This window comes from Triturus cristatus, chromosome 3_1 (genome assembly GCF_964204655.1).
Source record: "Triturus cristatus chromosome 3_1, aTriCri1.1, whole genome shotgun sequence".
NCBI classification, from domain to species: Eukaryota; Metazoa; Chordata; class Amphibia; order Caudata; family Salamandridae; genus Triturus; species Triturus cristatus.
The window spans coordinates 176,436,914-176,461,490 of NC_140583.1; the positions used below are offsets into that span (position 1 = coordinate 176,436,914).

Below are 24,577 nucleotides of genomic sequence, written 5' to 3' on the forward strand. Positions count from 1 at the left end.
CACTTGAGAAGGTAATGCCAGCAGGCTGGTCTTCCTTTGTTCTTCCATTCAAAAAATGTAGACCAAGATTTTCCAGTTCGTATTTTTGGTTATCAGCTTCATGCAACTTTCGACATGCTCTTTTTTTCATGTAGGTCCCTATTATTTTGGTATTGAAATCACCTGAAATTATCAACCCGCTACATTGGCAGCTGGTTTGCAAGACCTTTATCAAGGTTGTCAAGCGGGACAATTTATTCTTCTTCTCCTTTTTGTTTGGGTGAATATATATGTTTAAAATCAACAACTGGCACAGCTTTACGATTGCAGGGTTTTTACTCTCCAGTTTTACTACTTGAAGCCAATTTTTACCCATGTCGAGTTCTTCCATATGCCAATCTATTTTTTCTGTGACATATAATGACAAACCCTCCCCCCTTGGATCCCCATACTTGCAAAAAATTTCCGCCAAGACGTGGAAATCCTCGTAGCCTACTATTATTTTTGGAGTCAGATTCCATGTTTCTTGCAATAATATAATATTAAAACTTTGTAGGAAAACTAGGGTCTCTGGATCTTGGCCCATTTCCCTAAAGCCATGGATGTTCCATGAACAAAATTTTATTTGAGTTTCCATGGGATGACTTGCAGATACCTCTAAGTGCTGTTTCCTTTGAGGGCAATCAATTTAATCAGGATCATTGTTGGCACAGGAAGTGAGGGACCCACAACCAATCTTGAAATTCTTCTGATCGCTGTTTTAATTGTAGTATACTTTGATCTAGTTTTTCCGACTTATTACCTAACAAAGCTGTATTTTTTGGGAGTTGTGCTTCTTGCCCCCCTTAAACACGATGTGGGCCGTAACTCGTATCCTGATGAATGTGGGGCTGATAGTAGTGGACATGGATATTTGAATCGTTTTGGATATGATATTGATATGCCCCAAGATTCAAAGACCTCTCTTTTAGAATATATCAGAGCGGTTGTTTCAATTGAAGACCAGGTTGTTTGGGTCACCTTTTCCATTTCCAGAAGTTCTACTGCCAGAAGATCTGCAGATTCAATATAGCATAGTTCTTGTATCTCATTGAACAATCTCAATAAATTTGCCCCGTTAAGGGTGTCCGATCTGCCCTTTGATAAACATTTGGGCTCGAAAATCAGTTTGTGAGTTGTTTCTACTGGGTCTCTTTGTTGTAGTTCTGTTGAATTTATACATATTTGTGCGTTTAGAGGATCGCAAACTATGTTTCTACTCTGGACTATGTTATTAGGTATAGTCCTTTCTTGATTGTATAAATACGGTTTAGCTTCGCTGGTAATTTCTCCTTCTGAATTTACTACCTTTTGGCTTATTGCTATCCTAGTGAGTTCTTGTGTAGTAGAAGTTATTTGCCAAAGGAAATTTCTAGTCTCCGTTTCCATAATGTTCATTTGATTTCCCAGCACTTTTGCCGTAGTTTTTGATGGCCTGTTATCCTGAGTTATTTTGTAATCTTCTTGTGTTTTTATATTATATATTACCCTTTGGTGTTCATTTCGATTTGCTTCGGTAATTGGATGAGTACTTTGTAAGTCCATGCAAGTACTATTTTCGCCCTCTTGATTTTTAATTACAGCTGTAGTATTAAATTTTGGATTTTGAAATTGCAGTAGGCTTATTTTCATGGTTTTTTTTGTCCTTCATTTTTAAGGATTTTATTGATTTCTTCTTCAGAATCAGATGTATTTTCTGTGTGCTTTTTATCATGTGTTATTAGTTTGGATCCTTCGTTTTGGGGAATTTTATTTTTTTCTGCTTCGCGACCGGATTTAAATCATAAGAAGATGTATCAAGAATATCAACTATCTCCAATAAATTTACTGGGAGCTCTTTATCGTATTTGTTTTTTTAGAGCCTTTACTTTGATGTGCTTTAATGTTTTCCTCATCGCTTGAAGATGAAACACTTGGGATGGATTTACTAAGACTATCACTAGAGTCTTGCCGATGTGACCTAGGACTACTTTGTTGCTCTTCAACGGTCTTTTTACTTTGCTGACTTTGTTCAATACTTAGCCATTGGGAAAATAAAGGATAAATCCTTCTTGCTTCCTGATTAGCTTGTTTGCACACCGTGTTCCTGGCCTTACGTGCTCGTTTTCGTTGTATTTTAGTTTGATCAACCATTGGTGAACTGAGTGTTGATGTAGGTAGCTGGATAGTTTGCTGTTTTCCTGTTCCGTTTTTATCCATAGATAATGCATTTTAACTTTTATTTAAAGAACCACAGACTCAGAAGGAGTTTTAAAATTTTATTTGAATTAATAATTGTGTGACTTAAATCAACATACACATGAATATACCAGAAGTCTCCATCAGGAAAAATGGTACAGTTAGCTTATAATCAGTTTGCATTAATAAATTCTTGCAATGACATCACCTGAGGAGAGAAAGGACAGAGAGCAAATACGGAGCATTTACCCTACAGATATAATTACCTAGAATGCTGTGAGGACTCCGACATCAGAGAGTCAAGGATTTAGGACAGGTTCAGAACAGGGAAGTGACCTCTTCTAGTGTAACGCCAGCATTACACCTCTCTCTGGTGCTCCTCTCTCCGGCTTGTCCGGACCCCTTCCTAGATGTGCTTCCTCGGTTCTTCCGCGAATTTCCATATTGGATTCTTCAGTCAGATTGCAGCAAAATCGGCAAGCATCTCAGCATACCATCAGCATCAAGTGTGTCTAACTATCTAGAACTTACCTCTGTTATACCAATTCAAATGTATGATCCACCCCCAAATGTTTCAATTCCATGTTCACCTGCAATTTTGATTGGGCCAAGCAGTGGGGTGAGGACATCACACCATACTAAGTGAAATAATTTTCTTTAGTCTATTGTCTGGTTCCCCGCCCCTTAATTTTAATACCCACAAGCTTTATTCCCACAAGCATTTCATATGTGGATCGATAAGTCTTTTTTATAATGTTGCTTCTCCTTCATCTCGTAGGGTCAAAAGTTGGTTTCCCATGTCCTTGCTGGGCTTAGGGTTTGGCAGCCAGTCAATTTACTTCACTTGTTTAGAATAAGCAGACGTTTGCACATGCGTTGAAGCCACAAGGAAACAGAGACGCGGTCACCCTCCAAGGCCCAAGTACAAACTATTAATAAAGTCAGAGAAGAACATGTTAGAATACAAAATAAAATGAATTCACTGTATACCACTTACTTGTACTCTAACCCCATTTACTTAATAAATCTTTTGCATTAATAGCTTAGTAGAACTTGCATAGGTTAGTTTCAGCACGGCATGTGCATTAATGCATTACTTTAAAACGGCCATTTTAGAAGCTATTGCACAGCTGCAAAGATTTCCCCCCAAGCGACAGAAAACGTCATACTACGTAGATGTAGTAGACGCATGCGCAGAAGAGTTCCCGCGTTTTCGGTGGCCATTTTAGGACACTCGGGTTATTCATTAGTAAGACACATAGGAAAGCGTCCCCTAGATACAATATGTTGAATGTGGTGCACTGTTAGTACTCACGGATAGATTGATTATAGTGCTACAGGTTATTTGAGAGGATTGCATACGAGCAAGTCTCGTTTTATGCGAAACCTTGCTCCATCAATCCCCTCTCTGATGGCATTTTTATGCCATCACTAAATTCTAATAAATCAGATGCCAACTTTAGCATTCCATCATTTCGATGTCTTCAAATCTTTTATTCCTTCCCTTATCTTTCTTAAATTGTGATCCTTTCATTCTTTTGTAAATATTTCCCTTCAATTCTTAAAGTTGTATCTCTTCTAATTTTCTTTTTCTACCTTTCTCATTCACTTCGTACCTCTTTCTTTTCCGACTGCAATTGCGACAACGCATTATCATCAGAACTAGCAAAGTTATGCCCATAATTGGCAATAATATTTGACCTAAGATACCTTTACCCATGTTAGAAATCCAACTACTGATAGTGGAAAAACTATTTGTTATTTTCTTCCATACACTGTCAACCTCCAGTGGTTTCAGTTCTTTTTCCAAATGTGTAATATTTTTAATATATCTTTCAATCTCTACACTTTTGTCAGGTGTATACGTGCAACAATGTTGCGCTTTCAGCATTTTACAGACTCCACCCTCTTTTGCCAATAAGAAATCAAGGGCAAGTCAATTTTGCAAAACCATAGATCTAACAGCAACTAATTCTTTATTGATCAGTGTCAGTAGATAACGGATCAACTACTGTTCACAATTGACACATTTTTCAAAGGTATCACTGCACCAAATATATCACCTACTATTTCAGAAAAACTAGCTCGTTTATATCTGGTTAGTCCACTACTGTCATTATTGTTTCCAGTGATTCTTTTCACATGTTAGACTTTAGGGAATACTATTCCGAAATAGCAACTCTCGTACCAGTGATCAGACAACCTAAAATAGGCTTTGTTTCCACAAATATAATACATTCCAGGGAATACTGGATCAGTTCCTCGTTTAGACCCAAACCCCCAATTACTAAGAAGCTATGTTCACATTCACTGGAACCAATAAATACGTTGTTATATTCTGTTTTAAGTCTATGGGGACAGATTTTCCCTTTCTTTTCAAAGTCCAGAGACATAGCAGCATGAGTCTTGCCAGTTACTATATGGTCTTCCCTTTCAGCCCATTTAGGTATCTGAGGTTTCGGTTCAAAGGCTCTTCTTTGGAAATCCTGTCTCCTGTTTTCTACTAAATTCAAAAATATATTTTCTTCTTCATGCAATTTACAGGTTAAGTTGCATTTATGTGCATCAGCTATATCTATTGTCTTCAGTGTTAGGAAATATTCACCCATGAATTGTGAGTCTCTAGTACTAAGGACAGGGTTCATGCTCTTTCACATGGGAAAATATTACATCTAAATTTGAATAATAATATTGCAGTTTTCCAGTTCTATAGAATAAACTAGCTAGTACACTACATGAAATTCCATATGTCAAAGGTAAATGATGATAAGTTACCCCTTCAGCTACTCAGCTTGGCAATTTCATGCAAATGTAACAGGTTTGCAAATACATTTAAATCAGTTTCATTCTTGTCTACAGTGTGGTGTAAATCTAGCTCATCTGGTGTTTCTAAGTCTACTCTATCTATTTTAATGTTTGCAACTTCTGTATGTGTGTTAGTACTATTTTGTTTGTCAGTAACTATCAGATAGGGAATAGCTATTGCTAATATCACCCATATTATGAGGACTAATATTAAACTACATATACAGATCCTACAAAACTTCTTCATACAGCTTTGTTTTGGTTTTCCAGCAACATTATTATCAGACATCTTGGGCAAGAAGATTATATCTTCTTAACTTCAGAACCTTGTATGAGATAACACCTTAGGCGCCTTTTCTCTTTCAGGCCGGTATCACTTCTTCTTTAATTTGTTCAACATTCAGTTCTTCATCATTTTCTTCATTTAAATTCCAGATTTTCAAAGTCTTCAAGAATTACATATGTCCATTCAGGACCCTTCTACTACTTCGCTTTGACTACTTTGACTACTTCGCTTTGGTATTACTTTGGAAGGTCCAGATTGACTAGTTACTTCATTTGCTTGATCAGGATCTTCATTGATTGTCTTAAGTCGGTATCTCAGTCTCTTGATAATTCTTGGCCGATTATCACCTTTTCGACTTTTTTTAAACTTCACTGCACTGCCAGATTCTTCAAGACTCCTTTTATTTTCTTTAGATTTTGGCACAACTTGATCAGCTTCGTCTTCAGATTTCCTCACTATCTGACCTTGTCCAGGGCTTATTATTTCAGCCTGTTCTGCCTGGATGGGTTCATCTACCTTAATCTGACCCCGTTCAGGATTAGTGATGTCTGGTTTTTCTTCTGTATCCTGAACTTGCGTTTTTTTGCCTATCTGGTTCTGTTCAGGTCTTTTTACCTCTTTACCTTCTTCTGCCTGAACTTTTTCTCTAAATCCTAACTGTGCCTCCTCAGACTTTGGAATAGGGCATTGAGTTTCTTCTGTCTGAGTATATTGTTCTCTCCTTAGCTGTTCCTGCTCAGGCTTCCTAACAGTCGTTTCCCTACTTTCCTGAGCGAGTTCTTCTATACCTGTCTGGTCCACACTCTTCTCCTGTCTATCTAACTGTGTTTGACTTCTAGTTCTTATAAGTACTTCAGGTATGTCCACCACTGGGATCCAGTCATCCTGATAAGTGCTTGGTTGATCTTGGGCAGCTACTTCAGGATCTTCTATAGGAAGTTCTTCAGCTGCACAACCTTCAGCATCATCAATTTCTGGTTTCAATTGTAACTCTTCTTCTTCAGGAGCTGCTACCCATTTGGTATGGCTTGCATGAATCCAATTAGGCAACCCTGCACATTTTACAGCTGTTGAGGTGGTCAATATAACTTGATGCGGTTTATCCCACCTTGGTGCCAGGCACGATTCTTGAATGTGATTCTTCACAACTACCCAGTCACCGGGATTCAGATCATGCGAGTGGCTCAGATGTCTGTTGAAAGCATCTTCCCCAACCTGATGAGAGATAGAACGCACTCTGTCAGCCAACTCTTTGCAATACTCCAAAACCAAGTCATTAGTTATATTCAACAGCTTGTGTCCTGGTACACATGCTTGTCTCATTGCTCTTCCCATGAGTATTTCATGGGGACTCAATCCAGTATTTCTGTCTGGAATACTTCTGAGTCCCATCAGAACAAGAGGCAAAGCATCAGGCCATTCCAATTGGGTGGATGCACACACCTTTCCGAGTCTTGACTTGATTGTGTCATTCGATTGTTCTACCACTCCAGAAGCCTCTGGACGGTAAGCGCAGTGCAATTTTTGTTCGACTTTGAACGCTTCACAGATTAGTCGAATTATTTCAATATTAAAATGAGACCCTCTATCTGATTCAATCGTTACAGGAAAACCAAATCTAGGAATGAGTTCTCTTAGTAAAAGTTTGGCCACTGTCAAGCTGTCATTTCTTCGGGTCGGGATTGCTTCCACCCACTTTGAAAATAAACAAACTATGACAAACACATATTTCAGCCCTCGAGAAGCAGGCAGTTGAATGAAATCTAATTGGAGTCTCACAAAAGGACCTTCTGCCTTTCCAATGTTTCCCATGCAGACCACAGTTTTCCTGCCAGGGTTCATTTGTTGACATATTAAACATATCCGGGAAAGGCTCTCTGCTACATTCCTGAACGTTGCGTTAAACCAATCTTGTCTGAAGAGTCGAATTATTGCATCCCTGCCCACATGTGTGTCTCCATGGTGCATTCTAACCATTGGCGCTAGCATATTGTCTGGCATGACTGGTCTGCCATCATAACAAACCCACACACCATCTTCTGCCCTTCTTTGACATCCTATTTTCACCCACTCTTCTTTTTCTCTCATGTCTACTGTATCCTGCAGATCTTTCCCCTCCTCCCAGGTTCCCACTCCTGCAAGTAGCATAATTTGGCAGCTGATACCACAAGTTTCGATTTTCTTGTTTAAGGAAATCTTATGCCTTGCACAATGTTGGGCAACCTGGTCAGCATATCGGTTACTGGCTGTCACATAGTAATCTCCTGATTGGTGAGCTGCACACTTAACCAGGGCCACCTCTTTTGGTAATTGAATTGCCTCCAGTCATTCTTTCACAAAAATTCCATTTTTAATAGGAGTCCCTGAAGAAGTCAGGAAATCCCTCTGCATCCACAGTTGGCCAAAATCATGCACAACCCCATAACCATATTGGCTGTCAGTAAATATGGTTACTCTCCAATTTTTCCCAATTTTGCATGCATTAATTAAAGCGATCAATTCAGCTACTTGTGCAGATCTGACCTCTGGTAAATAGCCTCGACTATTCCAGTTAATGTACATACGGCGTAAGCAGCACTCAATCCTCCCTCCTCATGTCTCATGCATGAGCCGTCTACAAACAGCTTATGTTCTGCGTTTTTCAAAGGTTCCTCTTGTATGTCAGGACGTGGTTTGGTGCTAAGTTCAGTCACGTCTAGACATTCATGCTCAACCTCATCTCTCACTTCTTCTTCGTAGGGATCAGGTAGTAAGGTAGCTGGATTAAGAATAGTACACCTCACTATTGTCACATTTTCAGCTCCCAATATTATTCTTTCATATTTTGTAAGTCTACTGGGAGTAAGGTACTGTGTTCGGGTCCTGGTCAGGAAAATCACCACTGCATGTGGAACATACACCTTGATAGGGTGTCACATCACAATTGAATCTCTCTGTTCTATGCTTACACAAGTTGCAGCCACAGCTTTTATGCAACCTGGTAATGCACAGGCCACAGGATCCAAGGTAGCAGAAAAATATGCCACTGGCCTCCTCATTAATCTGTGTCTCTGTGTCAGAACTGAAAGCGCACAAATACCCCGCTCATAGCAGAATAATGCAAATTCATTTGAATAGTCGGGCATTCCTAAAGCAGGTGCTTCACACAAATACTCATGCAATTTTCTCAGAGATCCTATACTTTCCTCATCCCATTCTTATGATCCTTTGCTCTCTTTCTGGCCATTTGTATCAGAGGTTTGGCTAGTAAAGCAAACCCTACAATCCACTGTCTACAATACCCTACAACTCCAAGGAACTTTCTTATTTCTTTTTGTGTTTGTGGCAACTGCATTTGTCTTATTATTCTGATTCTTTCAGAGATCACCCTTCTAACTCTTTTATCTATTTTATGTCCCAGGTATTTAACTGAATTTTTACAAAACTGATGTTTTTCAGGGGACACTTTATGCCCACCCTTTGCCAAATGATTTAACAATGCAATTGAATCAGTAACACAGTCCTCTCGTGTGTTTGACGCCACCAATAGGTTGTCAATATACTGCACCAGGACTGACTCTCTGGGCAATACAAGAGATTCAAGGCTTCTTTTGAGAATCTGATTAAAGATTGAAGGGCTCTCTGTATACCCTTGAGGCACACAATTCCAGACATAAACATGCTCTTCAAATTTGAACGGAAATAAAAACTTGCTATCTGGATGCAATGGAATAGAAAAGAATGCATGACATAAATCGATCACTGAGAACCATCTTGCTTTTTATTGTATCTGATAAAGAATTACGGCTGGATTAGGCACTACTGGGCAGCATGGTACAACAATCTTGTTAATTTTCCTGAGGTGTTGAACCACCCTATATTTCACGTTAAGTTTCTTAATGCCAATTATGGGTGAATTACAAGGGCTACCCATTATTTCTTTCAGGATACCTTGTTCGACCAATCGCTCTATCTCTGCTGCGACACCTGCCTTTACTTCTGGACTCATCTTGTATTGTCAGGTGTTCGGGTAAACAGCACCTTCTTTCACAGTCACTTTTACGGGATCTACGTTGGCCATTAATCCTATTTCTTTTCCAGTAAAATCCCATATTTCTGCATTTACAGTCAGTTTGACTTCTGCAGGTAATTCATTTTGTGTCATCATCGAATATAATTAATTTACTTCTGTTCCCTGTTTAGCTAACATGAACTTGTAAACTCCATCTTCATCTGGGGTTTGTATTGCAACACCATCTGGTGTGCAAAATGTAGTGCAATTCATTTTGCACAACAGGTCTCTCCCAAGCAAGTTCACAGGGCTTGAGTTACACACCACAAACTTATGCAATTCTTTAAAATTACCAATTTGCACCTCCATGGGTTCTGTGATTGAAGTGCTAATCCAACTTGTGTATTCTCTACCGAGAGAGGCAGGTTAGGAATGTCTGCTGTTCTCACAGTAGACCTGGTAGCACCAGTATCCAACAAGAAGGTAATATCATTTCCCTTTACTTTACCCTCTATGTAAGGACCTGATTGATCTACCAGTAGGGATGCGCCAAGAACGCACTCCCCTTCCTCCCCTTTCGGGCACCGTCATTCCTGATCATAATCAATCAGTGGATCCTGCAAAAGAAACTGTGATGTTACAAAAAATGTCTTACCACTTCCTTCTGGAAATCCGGCGACCACACTGTACTTGGCTTGACTCACAAAATTTGATTTAGGGGCAGGTGGCAATTGACTCTGAAGATCTATACCCTGTAGCTGATGACTCATTAACACCTCATTCTGCGTCTGTGGATTTCAATTTTGATTCGGGGGATTATTATTTTCTATAGATTTACACCCGTTCTTCCAATGCCCCAACTTCCCGCACCCATGACATGGAAATTTTTTCTCTTCCCGATTTAATCTTCCCTGTGGCTTTCCCCCATTATTTTCACTTTGACCTTGCACTCTTCCTTTATTTTCTGACTGTTTATTTAATTGGAGCTCTTGCTGTTCAGCTAATTTTACTTGAGCCCACATTACTTTTTCTTCTAACGCCTTTCGCTTGTTATCAATTTCGTCCTCACAATATTTTGCATATTTTAACATTTCATCAATGGGCTTTGACTGCCAGCATAGGATATGCTACTTAATCATTTGAGATATATCCAATCTCAGACCAGACACAAATCGATACACAAAATGAGTCATGTCTTTATTTTCTAAACTTTCAAACCCACTATACTGTTTGAACACCTGTAAAAGACATTCGTAGCAGGCATGTACAAACTCATCCTTTTCTTGAGTTGTTCTGTCTATCTTTACCCAATCTGTTTCTTTCGGGGAATTTTACTCTTTAGATAGGTGATTACCTGATGATACTTGTTAATTACATCTTCTGACGCGGCTCCAGTTTTTGAGTCCCTTGGAAATTCCTCACTAGGCCAATCCACAGTAATCTTACCTTCTGTCCACAAATCTGCAGGTACTTCTATGTCAAACAGACCATCCAGATCCTTCAATAAAACTTTTGAAACTTTCACAAACCTCTTAACTTGTCTGTACCACTCCACTGGTTTTTGTCTCAGTTTTGGGAAATCATTCATAAATGACCAAATATCCTGTCTATTCCATGGCACATTTACGTTCCCCCCTCTTGGTACTTCTCTCATCAGATACAACCTTTCAGCTTTTTCTGTTTCCCTCACGACATATTCAGATGTCGTTCGATTTACCTGTGCTTCTTCCTTTTTCTTTGCCCATCTAACTTTCCATCTTTCAAGAACTCCCCACATTTGCAACAGAAATAACAGTTCCCTGATCTGTAACTTTCTTCCAGACACATTCATATTTTCCAATTCCTTATCAGAAAATTCTGCTCTATAGTGTTTCTGCAACACCTTTGATTTCCCTATGTCAATTCCCATTTCCGATGCTAAATTCGTCAGTTTCTCATGGAATGCCTTTGTATTTCATGTACTGCTTTTACAAATAAACATTAATTCTTCCTCACTGTATGTGTTTAATCTGTCTAGACCCACATTTCCGGCAACCATTTCTTCCAATTCTATTCTCAATTTAAAAATGTCTAATAATTTTGGCTGTGACTTTGGCTTCTCTATTTCTTGAGACCATCTCTCTATATCTTCTGGAGTTACTGTTGTGGCACTTCTAGTTACTGATGATGTTTCCAGTCTAACTTCCTTCGAACAACTAGGCAACTGTCTTTTCGGGGTTTCCATCATTGGCTCCCGTATGGGCAAATACATTAATGATATTACTGACTCACATTCACTTGCTTGATCATCTATTATTACCTTTTCTTTTCTAGGTTCTATACTTGGAGTAGGAACCACAGGATTTTTGGGACAGTTTGATTTTTCTCCATACAATGGAACCACTGGACCTATTGTAACTGGTACGGTCAATGCTTCAGGATGTGCGTTTATCTGAGCTATTCTCTGAATCAATTTGTCTCTATTTTTATTTATTGCTTCCCTTTCTTTTTCTTGAAGTACCCTACCTGTGGTGTCGTGTACTATCTGGGGAACCAAAGGTGTTCCTATCATTGGGGCACTAGGGGTCATTCTATTGAATCCATCATTATAAGGTGGTGGACTTTTCATCAATATGTCTTCAAGGTATCCCTCTTCTGTCTCTCCGCTACCTAACATGGTTAAGTGCTTGTTTTTTTCTGTACATTTACCTCCCATCTGCTCTTCTGATGTTAACACAGGATATAAACCTTCTGCCACCATGGCCTGTCTCCATTGTTTCATTTGACTGTCTCTAGTCTCCCGGGGAAATTTCTGATAATATCTGCTTAAGGTCCTGTTGCTTCATGGTCTGTCACGTTCAAAGGCTTCAATGTCTCATTCTTCTAAAGCCTCATATTGAGTCAGTCTAGGTCTGGGTTCTAATTAATTCATTTGTGTTCTTAAATTGTACAACATTCTTCCATTAAAACTTCCGTATTCAGGAAATGCTAATATACCATCATCCTTTGTGTATTCTACCAAATTTTCTAACCATACACAGGTATGATAGCCTCTCTCCACCATGATGTATGATGCAGGCGTATTTGGAGGAGGAATGAGAATTCCCTTTCTACTCTTAATGAGTTTCTCCTTTTTGAAATAATTCTTAACCTTTTGCATAAATGTAATTTTTCTCTTTTCTCCGTACATTGCGTGCTTGTGCTTATTAAGGTACTGATCGTAAGCAAACCTTATAAATCTTCTATCTGGTCGAGTCCCTGTTAAAGTTGGATTGTACATACAAACTCCACTATCTATTATTATTCTCGGGATTTCTATTTTGTCGACCAATCAGATGCTTGCTTTAATTCTAAAATTCTCCAATACCAGCGCGTTTTCTAGTCTGAGGACCAATCAACTCTGTTCACTTGCCCAGCCAGTGCCTGCACGGGTTTTCTGTGACGTCAGTATCACTCCTTACAACTGACCCCTCCTTTACAAATTTTTCGCATCAACTACACGCCCACTGTTTCAACCAATCCCAGTGCGGCTCTCAGTGACGTCAGTGCAGCACCCGCAACTGACCCCTCCTTCACAAGGTAATGCAAAAACATATTTTCTCACAATTCTTCACACAAATTCATTAATTAACAACGTATAAACATTCGCTATTGTGTCTGACCCACTAATTCAAAGAATAGTAAGATTTCTTTCAATGCGAGTAAAACCCTTCCGCTTACTCTTCACACACTACGAGTAAATCCTTTCTGCTTACTCTTCACACAAGAATCGGAGAACCTGCTACTCCTTCAGTATTACCCTTTCTAGGTGATAAAATACTAAAATTTCACCAGCGAACCAATTATTCTCACTAACATAGAAGATATTTTCCCTAATTTAGTGCCTCCAGTCCTGCGCAACTTTCAGCACTTTCTTGATCCAGACCAATAACCTCACTGCAGTGTGACTTCCACTCGCCACCCGCTATTCAATATTCCCGGGACTTTCCAGACAACATAAAACAATACATTAGGGGTTTTGGTTAAAACATAAATCAATAATTCAAATTTCAAATACAATCCTCACCGAACTAACTATACTAACCATGCCTCTGCTACCAATTAAAACTGATGCAGCGGAGTTTACCAGCTCAACACATTCATACACACAACACTCATTTGGGCCCATATACATTCATACACGCAATGAGCTGGCAAATATCCACTGGTCATCAATTTTATTTTACCCTAGGAAACCTTTACACCAGTATTCTTACCATTCCTGTCTCTTGAGTAAATGAACAATTTGATTGATCTAGTAGTAGATTAGAATAGGGAGGAAATACGATAATGTATTTTAACTTTTATTTAAATAACCACAGACTCAGAAGGAGTTTTAAACTTTTATCTGAATTAATACTTTTGTGATTGGGGCACTAGGGGTCATTCTATTGAATCCATCATTATAAGGTGGAGGACTTTTCATCAATATGTCTTCAAGGTATCCCTCTTCTGTCTCTCCGCTACCTAACATGGTTAAGTGCTTGTTTTTTTCTGTACATTTACCTCCCATCTGCTCTTCTGATATTAACACAGGATCTAAACCTTCTGCCACCATGGCCTGTCTCCATTGTTTCATTTGACTGTCTCTAGTCTCCCGGGGAAATTTCTGATAATATTTGCTTAAGGTCCTGTTGCTTCACGGTCTGTCACGTTCAAAGGCTTCAATTTCTCATTCTTCTAAAGCCTCATATTGAGTCAGTCTAGGTCTGGGTTCTAATTCATTCATTTGTGTTCTTAAATTGTACAATATTCTTCCATTAAAACTTCCGTATTCAGGAAATGCTAATATACCATCATCCTTTGTGTATTCTACCCAATTTTCTAACCATACACAGGTATGATAGCCTCTCTCCACCATCATGTATGATGCAGGCGTATTTGGAGGAGGAATGAGAATTCCCTTTCTACTCTTAATGTTTTTTTTTTTTTTTTAATAATTCTTAACCTTTTGCATAAATGTCATTTTTCTCTTTTCTCCGTACATTGCGTGCTTGTGCTTATTAAGGTACTGATCGTAAGCAAACCTTATAAATCTTCTATCTGGTCAAGTCCCTGTTAAAGTTGGATTGTACATACAAACTCCACTATCTATTATTATTCTCGGGATTTCTATTTTGTCGACCAATCAGATGCTTGCTTTAATTCTAAAATTCTCCAATACTAGCGCGTTTTCTAGTCTGAGGACCAATCAACTCTGTTCACTCGCTCAGCCAGTGCCTGCGCGGGTTTTCTGTGACGTCAGTATCACTCCTTACAACTGACCCCTCCTTTACAAATTTTTTTCGCATCAACTACACGCCCACTGTTTCAACCAATCCCAGTGCGGCTCTCAGTGACGTCAGTGCAGCACCCGCAACTGACCCCTCCTTCACAAGGTAATGCGAAAACATATTTTCTCACAATTCTTCACAAAAATTCATTAATTAACAACGTGTAAACATTCGCTATTGTGTCTGATCCACTCATTCAAAGAATAGTAAGATTTCTTTCAATGCGAGTAAAACCCTTCCGCTTACTCTTCACACACTACGAGTAAATCCTTTCTGCTTACTCTTCACACAAGAATCAGAGAACCTGCTACTCCTTCAGTATTACCCTTTCTAGGTGATATAATATTAAAATTTCACCAGCGAACCAATTATTCTCACTAACATACAAGAAATTTTCCCTAATTTAGTGCCTCCAGTCCTGCGCAACTTTCAGCACTTTCTTGATCCAGACCAATAGCCTCACTGCAGTGTGACTTGCACTCGCCACCCGCTATTCAATATTCCCGGGACTTTCCAGACAACATAAAACAATACATTAGGGGTTTTGGTTAAAACATAAATCAATAATTAAAATTTCAAATGCAATCCTCACCGAACTAACTATACTAACCATGCCTCTGCTACCAATTAAAACTGATGCAGCGGAGTTTACCAGCTCAACACATTCATACACACAACACTCATTAGGGCCCATATACATTCATACACGCAATGAGCTGGCAAATATCCACTGGTCATCAATTTAATTTTACCCTAGGAAACCTTTACACCAGTATTCTTACCATTCCTGTCTCTTGAGTAAATGAACAATTTGATTGATCTAGTAGTAGATTAGAATAGGGAGGAAATACGATATTGTATTTTAACTTTTGTTTAAAGAACCACAGACTCAGAAGGAGTTTTAAACTTTTATCTGAATTAATACTTTTGTGATTGGGGCTCTAGGGGTCATTCTATTGAATCCATCATTATAAGGTGGAGGACTTTTCATCAATATGTCTTCAAGGTATCCCTCTTCTGTCTCTCCGCTACCTAAAATGGTTAAGTGCTTGGTTTTTTCTGTACATTTATCCCCCATCTGCTCTTCTGATGTTAACACAGGATATAAACCTTCTGCCACCATGGCCTGTCTCCATTGTTTCATTTGACTGTCTCTAGTCTCCCGGGGAAATTTCTGTTAATATTTGCTTAAGGTCCTGTTGCTTCACGGTCTGTCACGTTCAAAGGCTTCAATTTCTCATTCTTCTAAAGCCTCATATTGAGTCAATCTAGGTCTGGGTTCTAATTCATTCATTTGTGTTCTTAAATTGTACAATATTCTTCCATTAAAACTTCCGCATTCAGGAAATGCTAATATACCATCATCCTTTGTGTATTCTACCCAATTTTCTAACCATACACAGGTATGATAGCCTCTCTCCACCATCATGTATGATGCAGGCGTATTTGGAGGAGGAATGAGAATTCTCTTTCTACTCTTAATGGGTTTGTCCTTTTTGAAATAATTCTTAACCTTTTGCATAAATGTCATTTTTCTCTTTTCTCCGTACATTGCGTGCATACACATGAATATACCAGAAGTCTCCATCAGGAAAAATAGTAGAGTTAGCTTATAATCAGTTTGCATTGATAAATTCTTGCAATGACAGCACCTGAGGAGAGAAAGGACAGAGAGCAAATACGGAGCATTAACCCTACAGATATAAATACCTAGAATGGTGTGAGGACTCCGACATCAGAGAGTCAAGGATTTAGGACAGGTTCAGGACAGGGAAGTGACCTCTTCTACTGTAACGCCAGTGTTACACCCCTCTCTGGTGCTACTGTCTACAGCTTGGGCTCGTCCGGACTCCTTCCTAGATGTGCCTCCTCGGTTGCTCCACGAATTTCCCTAGTGTTGGATTCTTCAGTCAGATTGCAGCAAAATCGGGCAGCATCTCAGCATAGCATCAGCATCTCAGCATCAAGTGTGTCTAACTATCTAGAACTTACCTCTGTTATACCAATTCAAATGTATGATCCACCCCCAAATGTTTCAATTCCATGTTCACTTGCAATTTTGATTGGGCCAAGCAGTGAGGTGAGGACATCACACCATACTAAGTGCAATAATTTTCTTTAGTCTATTGTCTAGTTCCCCGCCCCTTAATTTAAATAGGGTCAAAAGTTGGTTTCCCATGTCCTTGCTGGGCTTAGGGTTTGGCAGCCAGTCAATTTACTTCACTTGTTCAGAATAAGCAGACGTTTGAGCATGCGTAGAAGCCTCAAGGAAACAGAGACGCGGTCACCCTCCAAGGCCCAAATACGAACTATTAATAGTCAGAGAAGAACATGTTAGAATACAAAATAAAATGAATTCACTGTATACCTTTTACTTCTACTCTAACCCCAATAAATATTTTGCATTAATAGCTTAGTAGAACTTGCAGAGCTTAGTATCAGCACGGCATGTGCATTAATGCGTTACTTTAAAACGCCCATTTTTGAAGCTATTGCACATCTGCAAAGTTTGCCCCCCAAGCGACAGAAAACATCATACTACGTAGATGTAGTATACGCATGCGTAGAAGAGTTCCCGCGTTTTCGGCGGCCATTTTAGGACACTCGGGTTATTAATTAGTAAGGCACATAGGAAAGCGTCCCCTAAATACAATATGTTGAATGTGGTGCACTGTTAGTACTCACGGACAGATTGATTATAGTGTTACAGGGTATTCGAGAGGATTGCATACGAGCAAGTCTCTTTTTATGCGAAACTTTGCTCCATCACTGGACCTCAATATCTCAATGAAAGGATGCTTTTCATCGTAAAGAATGCATTTGGGTTTGCTGCTTCATTAGAGCATTTTGTGCCTAGCTGCTATATGGAACCTTACCTGTCTGTTTACTGGGATTCCCTTATGAGCATCTGGATACTTCTGAACCAAACCCACAAGTATTGGAGGCGCCCGACTGCGGTTTCTGGCTCATTACAACCCCAAAGCATGCACGCGCATGTTTAAGCTACAGGCCCATCCTTAACATAACAACTAGAGCACTGTCTTCACTCTTAGCTTCAGTGTGCACTTTCTATCGAGGCGTGTTCCCGCGCCTCCACGCAATTAAGAGTTTTCACTACCTGGTCATTTGTTTTTAGTCATGCGCTGCACTTCAGGTGAATTATTGCAACCAGATATTTTAAAAGCACATAACACTGGGAAACGACCTCCGTTAACCCCACCTACTGCTTGGGTATTTTTGCTATGTGTCTCCTATACAAGCAAGTGCCTTCTAAATACTATTTTAACTGCGTACTTTGTGTTTCGTGTTCCAATAGCTTTCCTACTCTCATTCTCTGTGCTATGCAATGCTTGACCACTGCAATATTCTTCAAGCCTGTGTCAGGAACCACGGGGCATATTATCAAGCACGGCGTTAAAATTATCGCCGCTTTAGCGGCAGAAAACTGCTGCTAATGCGGCGATAATGGGCTTGAAAATATGCCGCAGAGAATTCCAATTGAAGCCCATGTTGACACCAGAACATGGGTTTCTATGGGAATTGTCAGGAGCATATTATCAAGCCCATTATCGCTGCTTTAGCAGCAGTTTTCTGCCGCTAAAGCAGAGATTATTTTAACGCCGTGTCTTGATAATATGCCCCCACATTTGTGCAACTTTATTTGGCCAGAATAAGTCCGATAAAGAAAAGAGGAGAAAGATTAAGGGTCTGGTTAAACCTTGTCTGGTTAACCTGTGGAGAGACCTTTAGTCAGGGATCTTTGCACATTATAAGATGGCCACCACGTTTGCTGTATCAGTTTGTGGCATCTTAAGCCTCCCATGATGCAATGATTGACAGGGGCTGTGCGCGGGCTTCCCGGTGCCCACTCCAAATTGTTTCTGTGAGCATGAACGCAAGTAGTTTGCCGCTCCTCCTCATGATTTCTTTGTGAGGTAGCGGTTATGTACTGCCACCTCCGCATTCCAGTCAGCTTGAATCACCTGTCAGAGTTTCATCCGCTTTCAGAATCGGCAGAGCGTACTTGCAGCACTTCGAGGAGTCCCTGGTGAAGTACAAATTTAGTGGGGAATTCAGCATCCAAGTAAGCAGTATCTAGCTGTTTTAAAGTTGTGCTTGCCGTCAGCCTCAGAAACATTACTTGCCTCATCTGAACGCTACTAACCTTCGCTCCTTTGGATTGCTTATTCTGTCTTGCCTTCTGCCCTTGCGCCTTCCTTCCATTTCCTCCCTTTTGAATCTTCCTTGTTCCTTTTTGCGTGTATGTTCCCTAAGACAGAAGCAGTACAGGATATTCATAGTGTCAGAGTTCAGTCCTTGTGTCCAAGAGAACGAAAAGGAACTACTTTCAGTTGTGCAGAGACATTTGATAGGAACATTGTTTATGTACATTATTTCAACCTGAGATATTTTGGAGCCTACATTTGTATAGAGTTTCATTCGGTAGAAACTGTACATACTATAGAAGAGAAGCTAACACTTCTGCTTAAGCTGGTAGGGATGACTAGAGTAAGAATTTAGGCTAACATTAGCTGTTAGGAATAGAAGGGTTGATATTTGCTTCTTCTCCTCGTCCTGCTGTGCATTAGGTACTCTTTCATTCCTGGAAACCAATTGCGAAGACTATCTAGAAGATTAAGAGAAATTGCCGAAGATGGAGTTGTCTCTTCTCTGTTCCATTTCCCTTTCTGCCTCGCTGGTGTAACTGCTCTGAGAAATCTAGCGCGGTGGCACCGGTGGGTGGGCATTGGGACCTAGCAACCATTCTGCTTCTGTGAAGACTAGGTACTTGACAGATTGAAGTTCCCACGAATTACCTTCACCCAAGCAGAATGGTGGAAGGGTTCAGTTTTAAGTTGTTAGGAGAAATGTAAGAAGGAATCCAGAGAGAGATAGGTGCAGTCAAGGAGGAAAATAAAAATTTGAAACAGAACCTAATTGCTTCACGTCAAGAAACTATGGGGCATATCAACAAGGGCTTTATCTCTGCCAAAAAAGCAGAGATAAAACTAGCGCCCTATCAACAACAGGGTGCTAACACGCAAATTTGCATGTTAGCACCCTTTTACTCTACGCTTCCCCTTGCATCTCTAATGAGATGCAAAGGGGGCGTTCCAGAGTAAAATAATAGGAGAAATGTCGCTAAGCGACATTTCTCCTATTATCAAGAATGTCGCTAACCCTGTTAGAGACAAAAAAAGCAGCGCTAATCGCGGTTAACGTTGCTTTTTTACGTCTGCTAATTTTCAGACTTAGCCATGATATCCTATGGAAGGAGGATCTCATGGCTAAGTTTGCCTGTCCCTATCAACAAGGTAACATGTGATTATCGCTGGGTTTCCAGCGATAATCTCACGTTAGCCTGTTAGCGTGTAGATTTTTATCGCTATTGAGATAAGCGTTGCTAATAGCACGCTATCTAAGCGATAAAAATTCACGCTAGCCGGCGATAATTATCCTCACGCTAAGAGCGCTGAGCGATAATTATCGCCGGTTGTTGTTGATATGCCCCTATGTTATTGTCGTAAAAGGTAGATGGGTTGGCCTTGGGGGTTCCTCCCGTTCCTCAGTCCTCATCAATTAGTCCCCCACAGGAAGCAAATCCACGCACTGTAGCTCAGGTAATTCATTCCGTCTCCTCGCTCATTCCTATAGCTCCTCCTGAGAGGTTTAGCGGGGATCCACAGAAGGCCCAACTTTCTTTAACGCAGTGTTCGTTGCATTTTATGTGTCGTCCCACCTTGTTTCCCGATGCTCAATCTAGAGTAGCCTTTATTTTGTCTTATTTAAGTGGAGATGCTGCCAACTGGGCGATCCCTTTGGTTACTAGGGATGACCCACTTCTTTATGATTTTGAACATTTCAAACCAGAATTCCTGAGAATTTTTGATAGAAGAAAGATTTCCCAGGCCACTGATAATGAACTGTTAGAACTTTGTCGGGGTTCCAAAGATCTGATTACATACCTGACTGAATTTAATAAACTGATTGTTGAGACCAAGTGGCCGGAAGATAAGAGGGCTGCTCTTTTATATCGTGGATTACATGAGGAAATCAAAGACAGATTAGCCCAGATTCCCAATAGACCTACAGAGTTATCTGCCCCATTGGATTTAGTGTTGGAAATAGATTTTCAGATTGAAAAGGTGAAAAGAAGAAAGAGTTCAGGATGAACATTCCACGCTTTGATAGAGCCAGACCGGAAGCTGGAAGAACTACAGGAACATTTTCTGAAGTGGAACTGATGCAGATTGGTGCAGTGTGTGTCCATTGAGCAAAGAAGAAAAGGAACAGCGTTGAATTAAGAAACTATGCTTATACAGTGGAGTTTCCGGGCATTTTGTGAAAGAGTGTCCCAAAAGACCTAAATTCCCGGTTAAGGGAAATAATCAAAACCATCAGTGGACGGGGTCGTTCTGATGGCGAAAGAAGAAAAAAACAATCCCAGATCATAAACACGCTACAGACTTTGGCCCCTCATTTAATTGTACACATGACGCTCAGGTTTCGTGATCAAGAAATCGCTGGGGTTGCCATCATGATAGATTCCGGAGCCAGGGGCAACTTTTGTGATATTAAGTACGCCCAAAGTTTTGGAGTAGAGGCTATTCTCAAGGAAAGAAGTGAACCAGTTCAAGCGGTGGACGGGACCAATCTCTCCTCTGGTCCCATCACTCGTCATACCGAGCTCTTGGAACTAATTCAGTCAGATGGTCACCGTGAAGTTCTTCAATTAAACCTTATAAATTCTCCACAGTTTCAACTAATCTTAGGATTGCCCTGGCTGATGGTACACAACCCAACCCTAGACTGGGAAAACAGGGCAGTTGAAATGAAATCTACTTATTGTTCTGCACATTGTTACCATTCCTCAGACGAAGTCTCTGTACTGTCTCAAGCCTCATTGTTGTCGTTTGGAGGAGAATCAATTGGGGTAATCAATTCCATGGAAATTCCTATTGAATACCAAGAATTTAGTGAGGTATATAGTGAACAGGAAGCGGAACTATTGCCTCCCCATCGTCCATGTGACTGTACGAGCGACTTAGAGCCCGGATCTGTACCCCCATGTAGCAGAATCTATGCCTTGACTGAATTTGAAAACAGTCATTTAAGAGAATATTTGAACCGCTACCTTGCCAACGGTTTCATTAGACCCTCACAGTCCCCAGTCTCTTCCCCATTATTCTTCATCTCCAAGAAAGAAGGGACCTTGAGAACGTGCATTGACAGTCAAGAATCGTTATCCCCTACCTTTGATTTCAGTTCTTTTAGATCAAATTAAAGAAGCCCAGATTTTTATTAAATTAGATCTTCGAGAGGCTTAATTGGTGTGATCTATTTGGATGACATATTGATTTTCTCTCAAGATCCTCAGGAACATTCAACTCATGTTCGAATGGTACTAGAGTGACTCCGTACACATCAGCTTTATGTCAAGTTAGAAAAATGTGTGTTCAGCACTCAAATTGTGGAATTTTGGGGATTTGTCTTAATTTTTTGGGTGGAATACCACACAAAGTGGATGTATTACTTGTTTTCTGATGGACCTACAACTGACAATACCATAACATTTCTTGAGTAAATTTTAAGTTGGGAAGGTCACCTGAGACCATTGTCACAAACAATGGCACACATTTCTTGTCACATCAGTTGTGCATGTTTCTCAAACCACATAACATACAACACCTCAGGGTAGCTCTCTACTCGCCCTTCTTCTAATGAGCTTGTTGAGAAAAGTGAAAGAATTATAAAGGAGGGTGTGCAAATAGCCATATCCTCTGACCAAAGTGTGTTTGTATGCAATAAGATAAGGTCCTACAACGTCACACCACATACAATCACTAGGGTACTGCTTTTCAGGTTGCTCGGAAACACAGAGCTGTTCACCAATTTATTTCCCAGTTGGTTGGGGAGTATGAATGAAGCAAACACAAGTAGATGATGGCCGGAGCCCTGAAACTTTTCAGACATTCACCCCCAGTCACAGATCTGTGTTGCATCCATCATCTTTCTTTAGCTCGCTTCACTCCCCCAGTTCAGACCCAGCCATATGCAATCAGTCTTGACCGTATTCCTCATGGGAATAGTCCAGCCGAACTGCCAAGCCAGGCCTTCCCTGGACTGGAAACAAGCCTCCTGTGACCAGTGTTTGGGTAACACCATTCATCAGCCAGGCTAGCTTTAATCCAGTGGCAAAATATGCAAGGGAGCCACATCTGCCAACATAGGGTGAACAAAGCAAACACATCCAAGCTGAGTGTAACAATACAGATAATTTGTATTTCATATGTAAAAGATTATACATATGTACAGTTGTCAAGAAAATATAATGTGTTTTCTAATTTTAGATGAAGTGAAATTTTGACATTTCACAGGAAATTCATAGATACATATTGATATATCTCAAAAACACACCAAATAAAATGTATGGCTTAAAACACAAAACACATACTAATGTTGATGTTATATCTAATTCGAAAGTGCTTAAAAACTCACACCATCATTGTTCTGTTTAATCTAAAATATAAATGACACTTCACTTCAATCAGGAACTCAAAGGATCATTCTAGCCTGTGTTTCTTTTGAAAAAAACTGTTGGACAGATTTGCAAAACCATTTTAAACATGCACCTGTTCCTCTGGTGAGCCATATAGTGTCTTGTACAGGGAAAGGACCTCTGATGCCAGCAAATCCAGCTCCTTTGGCGAGAAGGCTGGGACCCTGCCACCTGCTCTTCCTGACATTGTGGCTTACACAGCTCTTGAACGGCAGCAAAAGTTGAGGAGGTCTTGTTGGCTGCAGTGATAGGAGGCATGTGAGCTTTCTTTGCAATGTCACGTACATGTGCACGATGTACACGATCGTCAACAGCGACTGACTCATCCATTGGCTGTCGTACATTGCTTTTACACACGCTAGCATATGGCTGTGTCTGTTGTGGAGTTTCACAACTAGGCGGTCAACTTCTGCTGAAGTCGTCTACTTCCACATGTCTTGACGGTGAGGTCAAGCGACTACCATTTCAGATGGTCAAATAGTGTTAGTCAATGTTTATGTGCATCATCACCAATCAATATGGTGGCTTATTTGTTTACATATGTAAAATGCGAATGTAATTCGCTGTTTGAAAAAAAGATTTATATTTACCTTGTTACTGTGGTCAAATGCAATAGTTGTGCGGTGTTGTCTACACAGTATTTCGGTTGAATTTTTGTTTGTTTTAAATATATAAAGAATACATTTAAAATGTACTATTTACAAATTCTTGCTGTTACAACAATTGACACATACATTTTATCTGTTAAGAAAGGATGTCAATATTACATGTTCTGTCAAATTATGTTAAACCATATATATTTTTAGCAAACATATGTTATTTATTAAAAAAAGTTTGTACATTTTTCTAAATGTTTACGAATTTACATTGCAGACATGAACCCAGGGAGAATGAGGAGACAACAGCCTCAAGTGTTCCGACCATTTCCAGGCCACCATGGAAGAACTATTTATGTCATCAGCTGGTCAGATCGTCTCCCTCATCTATTACATCAATTGTCAAACTCATGGTAGCACTTCATTTTGTGGCCACAGGATAATTCCAATGCACTGTGGCAGTATTTGGTGGAATGTCACAACCAACTTTCAGTGGTGTGCCACAAAAAGTTTTTCTACAATGATGAGACACATCAACAGCTTTATCCAGTTTCCATGACATGAGGATTTGGCAAATGTGAAGGGTGATTTTTATGGTTTGGGTCACATACCACATGTGATTGGATCACTTGATGCTACACATATTACCTTAGTGCCACCACATGCCAGGGAACAAGTTTACTGGAATCGGAAAAGTTTCCAAATCAAGTTTTCTGCTTACCTGATCTGTACATCACAGGTGTCTGTGCTAGTTTCCCAAGAACAACCCATGATTTCTCTGTACTATGGAACAGCAGTGTACCCCTGCAAATGTCACAACTGGGACCGGAGTGACGCTGGCATCTTGGTAAG

General features: G+C 40.0%; 2 protein-coding genes across 3 annotated transcripts in view; one reads left to right on the forward strand and one right to left on the reverse strand.

Annotated features, from left to right (window-relative positions):
* Positions 1-24,577, forward strand: part of LOC146859890 (sodium-coupled monocarboxylate transporter 2-like) — a 439,901-nt gene that overhangs the window by 249,522 nt on the left and 165,802 nt on the right. The gene's annotated exons all lie outside the window — the stretch shown is intronic.
* Positions 1,231-13,854, reverse strand: LOC146859891 (uncharacterized). Its single transcript, XM_085646464.1, has 3 exons — positions 13,803-13,854; positions 4,739-6,354; positions 1,231-4,164 (listed from the first exon to the last, which is right to left on the reverse strand). Exons 1-2 carry the CDS (start codon positions 13,852-13,854, stop codon positions 5,471-5,473), a joined length of 936 nt encoding a protein of 311 aa, XP_085502590.1. The 3' UTR covers positions 1,231-4,164; positions 4,739-5,470.